At 42.0% G+C, this 9,199-nt stretch overlaps 1 protein-coding gene across 1 annotated transcript; it reads right to left on the minus strand.

The window, feature by feature from the left end:
* Positions 1–207: 207 nt before the first annotated feature.
* si:dkey-87k14.1 (leucine-rich repeat transmembrane protein FLRT2) lies at positions 208–5,414 on the minus strand. The gene is given in 3 exon segments (XM_044167170.1): positions 208–1,285; positions 1,288–3,698; positions 5,278–5,414. Coding segments are annotated over 2 exon segments (2,016 nt in total). The 5' UTR covers positions 3,227–3,698; positions 5,278–5,414; the 3' UTR covers positions 208–1,208.
* Positions 5,415–9,199: the final 3,785 nt, after the last annotated feature.

Genomic DNA, 9,199 nt, shown 5'->3' on the forward strand with positions numbered 1-9,199 from the left:
GCCAGCAGCTGCTGGTGCATCCTCCTGGGCAGTGACCTGTTCTGAAAGACGCAGCTGGCTCTGGAGAGCTGGTCGATGTAGTGGGAGCTAGTATGGATTCAGTCTTGTGTAATCTCTTTTTGCTCCACTATTTTGACATTGTACTACGGGTTGGGCTCACTGAATCAGTGATCATTCTGTGACAGATCATGAAGAATAAGTACACTATTGAAGATATGTTTTTAATTAAATGCGTAATGAGGTAAATAAATAATCAAGAGCAAGAGGTTTCCTCAACAATTCAACTGAATGTATATACAGTACACATTTTGTGAAAAACATAGATTCAAAAGACATTGTAAGCAGATCACTTCAAGGCACATATATAAACTGTTTTACCATAACATTATTTTTGCTGAACAAAAGGGTTGGTTCTTAATGGGTTAAACATGGGCAGATGTGCTTTTTTGCTGCTCACTCCATGACACCCACCATCAAACACAGCTAGCACTAATAACATGACCCCTTAACTGTGATAATGTATTAATCTTGAAAAGCAGGTGAAAGCACTGCGGCCTGCCACTTTCTGTTAATGTTTAATGACTGTGACCTTTAAATTTCCTTTTGAAGGTGAGAGAAATTTATAAAATTTACATAAAAATATGTCTTCTTCCTAGAGCAGGAATCTAATAATTTGCATCTATATTGACTGTAGTGACAATTAAACAAATGTGCCATATTACTGTGATGACTTGATTAAAGTCACAGGAAAAGTGTGGTGGACGGTATGATTTCCAGAAAACTATGCCCTCTAGTGGTGAGTGTGCCCGTCTCTTTTCTCCTCCTGTCATACAAAATTCTACTAGCTGGTTTCAGTACTCTTACGATGCACTGCAGCTACAGTGTGGATTCTGTGTCTGTTATAGTTACAGTATACAATGACTTCAAAATCATTCACTATTACTGAAAATCAAACTGAAACCCAGCATTAATACTTAGAAATAAATGAATCTTGATTGTACATGTTTGTGTGCACAGAACTCAAATAGCACAAATCCATAAACCAATAACTTATGAATCCAATGTTGTTATATAAAATATATCATCCAGTTAGTTGTATAAATTACATTTCTTGAAGACACTGGGGTTCCAAATAATATTGACATTGTAGTGTTCAATAAAATGTGGGTAGTTGTCAGTAAAAATGCTCCTGATGCTCTCCAAAATCATCATGTGCAACAAATGTCTGCATCCTGAACATTGTTCTTGCAGTAGACTGTGCTGTTGTTCCCAAGGGGGCAGTCTGGAAGCCGATACCCCCATTAGGGGTGTAAATAGGCTGAATGTGGAAATCTCCCTTGAGGAGCTGCTCGTTGTTGAGTGAGACTATCTGGAAGCTGGTCTCAGTCATTTCTAAGATGGAATTATCTTTCTTGGTGCCTGCCTCACAATAGTCATCTTTTCTTCGACCCCGGTTGTATTTCCACTTGATGGAGGACTTGGAACGCCTCTTCTTGTGCATGTGCCAGCAGAAGATGCTGAGAAGTACCACCAGCACCACGATCACAGCCCCACCAATCAGCCCAGCCAACAAGAAAGGCGAGCTGGGTTCCTGTTGCGTGGCCTGCTCAGGCCCCGACGGTCTTTTGTTGTTGTCAGGGCTGAACGACACTGGCGTGGTCATGGCCTCAGTGCACACAGTATCATCTTTGGGCCGATAATTATTGAATGCATCCAAGGGAATTACACAGATCCGATAGGTGGACTTTGGCTCAAGATTAGCCAGGCGGATCCCCCGGTGATCCCCACCCACTATCCTTTCCCTGACGGTGTCCCCTGTCAGACTGGGGCCCATCCTGGCCCAGGTCACCTTGTAGGCAGTGACTGGAAATGCGGCCACCCAGCTGACATGGATTGCCGAGCCATTCAGTATGGCAAACGTGACCTGCAAAGTCTCCCTCTGGGGGTCCAGAGGTTGCTTAGTTCTCAGACCCCCCTCTGTGGTTGAATAGATAGGGTAGAGGGTGGGTAATGTGGGGAAGGGTTGCCTGGAGGAGGAGGAAACATACTGAGTGACTAGGGGAGAGTTTGTGGAAGATGACAGGGATGGGATCACAGCAGTGTCAGCTGGTGAGGTGGGCAGAGGTGCCGCCATTGTGCTCTGCGGGCACTGGACCAACTCAGCACTCAGCTCCCTGATCACCATGCCCCGGAACTTTTCAGGTTTATGGCACATGAAGCCGCGCACATTGAGCGAGGTTGTCAGAGATTTAAGCCATGACACCACCCATTTCATGCTGCAATCGCACAGCCAAAGGTTGTTCCGAACAGTGAGCTGTCTGAGACTGACGAGGCCATCAAAGACCCCCTGTGTCAATGACTGCAGCTGGTTGTTAGAAATATCCAGCCTCTCCAACTTCTGCAACCCCGCGAATGCCCTGACAGGGATCTGGTTTATCTGATTTTCCTGAAAGTTTAATTTGACGAGCACCTCCCCTGGGAGGAACGGGGGAGGGTATGTGAGTGAATTGCGGGCCAGGGACAGCTCCCTCAGAGTGACTAGGTCCTGAAAGGTCCCTGGTGCAATCCCTTCATCTGTCAACAGGTTCCCATCCAACAGGAGGCGCTGCAGGCGGGTGACATTCCTAAATGCTTCCTCTGCAATAACCGCGATCCGGTTCTCGTCCAATCGCAACTCTTTCAGATCATCTGGAAGACCAAGAGGCACACTGCTCAGGTGGTTTTTGGTGAGGAAGAGCATCTTCAGGCTCACTGCCTCACGGAAGGCTCCTTCCTCCACCCCTACAGTAGAAATGGAGTTATCATCCAAATGCAGCTCCTCTAGCCAAAGAAGCTGAGCCAGAGCCACTCTGGAGATGGTCTGAATGTTGTTCTCTTGCAGATGGAGAATTCTTACATTTTTGGGCAGGTTGATTGGGAACTCATCAAGCTGGTTCCCATAGAGATACACAGTTTCCACGGAAGCCACATGGTGGAGCTCCAAAGGAAACCCAGCGTTATTGATTTGGTTGTTGTGGAGGTAGAGGGTCTTATAACCCTCACCAATTCCCAGAGGCACTGAGGTCAGGCTCCGCTCGTTGCAGTAAACAAAGGTGCGATCACAGCGGCACTCCTCGGGACAGCTGGAAGCCCGGGAGAACTGGAGATGAAGGCCTAACAGTATAGGTATCCACGGCCTTATAAAGGAGGCCCAGTCCTTATTCCATAAACGCCACTGTATCTCCATTTCAAACGGATCAGAAAAAATACAGATACCAAATCAGAGAAAAAAATTATAAGAAATTAGCATTCGAAAAATCCAACAGAACAGTCATTAGATTTTGGCGGTTGGCTTAATAACACCACCATGTCCAGCCTGGTGCTGAAGAAGGTCTTGAGTAATCCCTTAGTAATTAGTTGTCCTAAGCTTCCCAACACAAGAGCAATGTTCCCATTAAGCAATATGATTCCTTCACCAGCCACTGTCCATAATTGAGCTGGGAGACATTAGTAAAGTTAATCACATTTTCACCCTCTCTTCTCTATCACCGCCAGTTAGAGCTCTCTTCAGGGCGCTCAACGCTGACAGAGCCATGCACAACACACTGGAGGGTTATCATTGGACGTTCGCTTCCTTTCTTCCTTTCCCTTTCACGTCACACACTGCTGGTTCCGCAACAATAAAGCTTCTCTCGGACTTGACATTTGGATCCAGAAACCTGTTGCAAAATAAGAATAATGGGAAAATCAGTCTTTTTTTTCTCCTCAAAATGTATGCTTTCCACTACAGACCAAATTATTTATTTTCCCTTTCTATCACACAAATGCAAAGTGAGGCATTGTAAATTGGGAGAGCAGAGCAGCGTGCATACAAATGACTTATAGATTTGTTACATGTTCCTCAGACACACAGCTAGAGGAAAAGGATACTGATACTTTGAAAAGATACTGAAGGCAAAGGTGTGGTAGAATGATGGGAAAAACAAGTTTAATAAGTATATAGATTACTAATGTGAGCCCTAATCTAAAATTAAAACATACAGTAAGCGGATTGAAACTTTTTTTTCCTTCCCCAGTTGATAGCCATGAATGTGAATAAACTCACAAAAAGAGCAATTAAAATGGGCAAATTGAAAGGACTGGCTCGCTGATGAGCACCACAAATCTGTTACCTTATCCAGCCCCGATGGGGGGTTCTCTGCCCCACTGCACTAGGAAAAACACATCCTTAGGAGGAATTATCAGGTTAAAGAGGGGGAGTTAGATGTTGTGGCCGATATTACCACAAAACTTGCTACAAAGCCAAATGTGTGTTAATTGTTGCTAAATTAGACTTGCATTCCTCTCTTCCCTTGTTCCGTAAGTTTAGTTGTGCTGGTGGAGATGGGTTAATGGATGGTGATGAACACAGCCTGTCAGCAGAGATAAGATTAGACAAATTCCTGGCACAGGGACAAAACTAAGATCAATGTATGCCTTGCAGTGAGGAAAGGTGCTATTTTGTGCACAAGGTCATAAGATTTAACTAAAGTGGAGAGATTTCCTAGTCAACAGCATGAGTGTTAGTTGGTTCACAAACCAAAGCCTCATTATTTAGGAGAATTCAAGAAAAATATCAATAAACTGTATTATTAGTGGTTGTTAGCTGGGTGGTAGTGGTGGTTAATAAAATGGCACCAGGCAGCAGCAGCCAATTGACAGATTACATTGACTTGTGGCCAAGTCAGTTCAATAGTTATGTAATGTTCCTTGGGAGGGCAAACAAGGCATCAAACTGAGTCCAATAATGGTGACCCGACCTCACCACGGTTATTATCAGCATCAGCTTTAGGTTATTATCAGCTTTGGCATCAATCTTATGATATATATATTAATGTGTTCCTGCAGAAAGTAGCCTCTATTAAAGAACACTGCCTTTGTTGTTTCTTAGCACTGTGTTTTCCAGTTTAGAGAATAAACTGGCGGGTAGTTCATTAGGTTTGAGCCTTGTGAGAGAACATAGTCCATATTAAGTATAATTCATGTGGACATTCCTTGTTTTTTTGCTTTCACACCCAATGAAAATGAAGTGTGCAATGGTAGCCTATTAATGAAAGAAGTGTATAAATTATTACAATGAAGCAAATACTAAAATTGGTACAATTTTCCTGTTTATTCTGACAATTCTTTTGACAGGATAAATTCATCTTTAAAAAGAAATTCCCATATTTGAACATGAGAATAAAAATGAAATTCTAGGTTGAAAAAATACAAAGCCTAGTTACCAGACCATACTGCATTAATTTCCAGTTTTCTTACCTTCAGGAACGCAGAAAGTCTTGCTGCTGCACATCCAGCCGCTCAGCTCGTCTCTCCGCAGACTGCTGCGCTCAGACGGGGCACAAAGTTCGCATCCTGCCCGCTGCGTCCGCTCCCAGCTCCCGCTGCGGCTGCGGCTTCGGACTGGTTTTACTTGGTTTTACGGTGGTGGAGAACTGGGGCATTATGCTGAATGTGCAAGGTCCTGACCGAAGCAGCCAGGAAGGGAAGGAACTTCAGGTCACTAGCGGTCTGTCCCGCATCTCCCCCCGCCTCCCTCAAACACACGCCGACAGCCTGAGACTCCCGGCCGGCCGCGCTGCTCCTGAGCTGCCGGTGAAGTTCCTCCGCTTCCTTCAGAGAAGAAGAAGGCGACATGAAGCAGAGAGGAGGGAGTTAGAGGCTCCCAGCCTGAGCCCCGCCGCTCCGCCTACAGCAACCCGGAATATGAAGTCCATAGTCTGGGTAAACTGTTCCAGAGACTGCCTGGTCCCTTCTGGAGCCCCGAGACTCTACCTCTGTTAACGAACAGTCTCTCTCTCTCTCTCTCTCTCTCTCTCTCTCTCGCTCTCACTCTCTCTCTCTCTCTTTCCTCACAGCCTGCTTTATCTCTCTCCCTCTCTCCCATTTCGTGGAGGTGTGTGTTTAAATGTATTTTAAACTGTATAAAAACATTTTTTCCTGGCTTTTTTGACCAATATTTTTTTTAACTTACATGTAAAAATGGGGGAGGATTAAAAAAGAGAAACATAGAGAAAATAATCAGCAACAAGATGGATTCTTCAAGTAGCCTACTCCATCCTCATAAGTCTATGTCCTCCAATTAACCCCTTCCCCATTCCCATTGTCACTTTTCATGTGTACAGGCTTGTGCTTAAAGCTAACAATAACTAACATGGAAGGTACATACAGTAGGATAATTACAAGACAGCAGGGCAAAATGAGTTATGCTCCCCAATTTAGCTCCCAACCCATTTTCCTAAAGTCCAGAAACCAACCAGAATTCCTACACTAAATACCCCCCCAATGTTTACTTGCTTTGTAACACAAGTTGGTTTAAGACTATGCACCATGTAAGTAAATCAACTGAAATATTAAAGTACTAAAAGTAGATTTTGACGCAAGGCCCCTATGTAAGACAACGTGTCAAGATGATGATAAACATGCCAGAATCACCTTATGATATTTAACATTTCAATTTTTACAGTGTTTTAGTGGTACATATTACTGAACAAACAATCACATAATCACAAAGTAAATGCTATCCTGATAACGTTGGGCCGCTGGGGCCTCTATGAAACACGTCATGCTTAACCTATTGAAACTATAAAGATAATTTGTCTAGTTAATAAACTAGACAAATGCTTTTCAGATGGGGTCTACAAAATGATCAGACATTTTCTTTTGTATTAAGGATATGCCACATTTATTTTGGTTCTGTCCACTTGCTGTTGCCTTGTGGTTCGATATCAACAGATGACTGGCACTGTTACACTAAATACCCACAAATAATAATTATGTATTTCACTGCGCAGCGAGACAGAGTTCACAGCAGTCATGAATTCTCTTCTGAAGAATGACATTCAGAGCAAGGTTTTATACCATTACAACAAGGGTAGAATAAAACACTAGGTTGTGGGCTGGGCTAATCAAGAGGTCTGAGTGACAACAAAAGGTGAATAGAATATAGAATATTCAACAGTTATGTAATACCTCTGTCTGTGTTGGGGGTGTTTGGTAAATTTAATTCACATTTAAAATCAAGAATGCTTCTTAAAGGCTATCTTTTTGGATGAGTAGCTCAAAGAGTTGACACACAGTGATCTGTATGAAAGGTACGTGAGATGTATAGGTTATGTACAGTAGTTTGTGTCTGTAATTAAGTCTCCTGCTTTTATTAGCGTTTCCACTGCTTGCACCTTTTACACATGCTATTGGCAATTCTAAAATAATTCACTATACAGTGAAGACACATTTATATAATTTGAGGACATTTCCATCATATCACAATATCTGTTTTGCTGCTGTAAGACCAGAAAGAAAATGTGCCTATGATGACTTGTTTGTGGAAGAGTCATCATTGAACAGTGTATGCAGGGTATGTTTATCTGACTTTAGACTTTAAGCTCATTTTCCAGATATTAAGAGTCATGTTTTACATTTAGTTTCAGCAATGGCAAATTTAAAAAAAGTTTTTTTTTCTGTGCTTGAAAATATTCCACATGAAAGCATTTTTGGTTAAATGAAACCGATCTTTAGCTATCAGTATCTTTTCAAACATGTAAAATTTAAATTTTCTAGAGAGAAAGATGAAAACATCTTATTTGCTATATCAGTTAGTAGTTTTCCTCCCTGGCTGAACTCTTTAGTCTGCTCTCATTTGTAGTTTCTGAACTGCCCGATGTGTCATCAACTCCTGCAGCAGATGAGACAAGTCACCAAATTGTCCAAGAAGTTTTTAGTTTGTGCTCATTGTATATTTCCTGTGGCAGAACAAAACTGAGGCATCTGAACGGCTTCTACACAGTGTTTTTTGATTTAGAAAAATACATAACATTTGACATCCAGACAGACACAAAAACATCCACACACACATATAGACAGCACACAAGCTGTGCTGATAATGTCTTTGCTTCAGTTTACACTTTACGCCAAGCTGAACTCTTCACATAAAGCATCAGTGTATTCAAATAACTTCTAACCTTCAACCATGCTCTCGGTGAATCACAGACAGACACACACACTGTGGTTTATTCATATCCTCTATGCACAACTCTCTGGGTTTGAACATTCGCTGCCAAGCACCACATCTGCTGCTCCCTCTTGCCACTCCAATCTATTAAATTAAAATTCAGGCTAAATCTGTCTGCAGCTCATAACAGTGTATGTTGAGTCCGTGGCTAGCATGAGGATGTTGGTTTAGCCCCGCTTGTTTGTGCCATGTCACAGCAACCTGGACAGCTGCTTCGGAGGGTTTAGTGCAGCGGTTGGGGAGTAATGGATTTTCTGGATATGTGACCGGATTACAGGGATCTGTTCACAAAACAGAAATTGAATGGGAAAATCTACTTGTTTTAGTTTTAATGACTAAAACACACAGTTTAAATGACTGTGTTTTTAAAAAAAATAAAATGGTAATTACAAGTACACTGCCTGGTTTTTATGTAGTGCCCAATAGTAGCCTTCAAATACCCAAATTTCCCCAAGACTACTTTTGATGTTAAGCAGTTAAGGAAAACAGTTAGAGAAAGAGTTAAAGATAATCATTTTGTTACACATTATAGAAAGATTGGTAGATTTGGTTGAACTTCTATGTGCAGGGCCATACCTACCTTGAGGACACCAACAGTGGTGTCAGTTATTAATGATTGGCCCCAGTGCAATATTTTTTTACAGGCCTCACCTCGAGCTGCCCGCACAATTACGCAAACACTCAGATATGCGTGTGCACGCAATTGTGACTTTCATTTTATAAGCCTGACTGTCACAATACAATCTCTTATGCACAAGTATATAAACTTAGATAAACTGCTGCAATACTGTAAATAAGCCAATTTGAAGCATTAATACATAAGCTGTTTTGTTTGCTTAAAGATGATGTTTTCCTATGGCTTTCAGCAGTGAGTGAGGCTGCAGGATTTTAGCTGGGATCAAGATTCAAATCAGTCAATCACAGGGTTTTAATTAAGTAAATTCACTTACCAAGATTCCATGAATTCCTAATTGGTCCATAAAGATTGTGAGGCAGTGTAGCAGCACAGACAACAAACTATAAAAACTATTGGAATATTACATGAATATTATAGATGATACCAATTTCCCCACAGCGCTGGATGACCAAATAGATTGCTGACAAAGCACAAACAGCACTATATTATTTTGATATTATTGCATCTTACCTTTGGTACTTGACTATCAAAAG

Source organism: Siniperca chuatsi, linkage group LG15, assembly GCF_020085105.1.
Source record: "Siniperca chuatsi isolate FFG_IHB_CAS linkage group LG15, ASM2008510v1, whole genome shotgun sequence".
NCBI lineage: Eukaryota > Metazoa > Chordata > Actinopteri > Centrarchiformes > Sinipercidae > Siniperca > Siniperca chuatsi.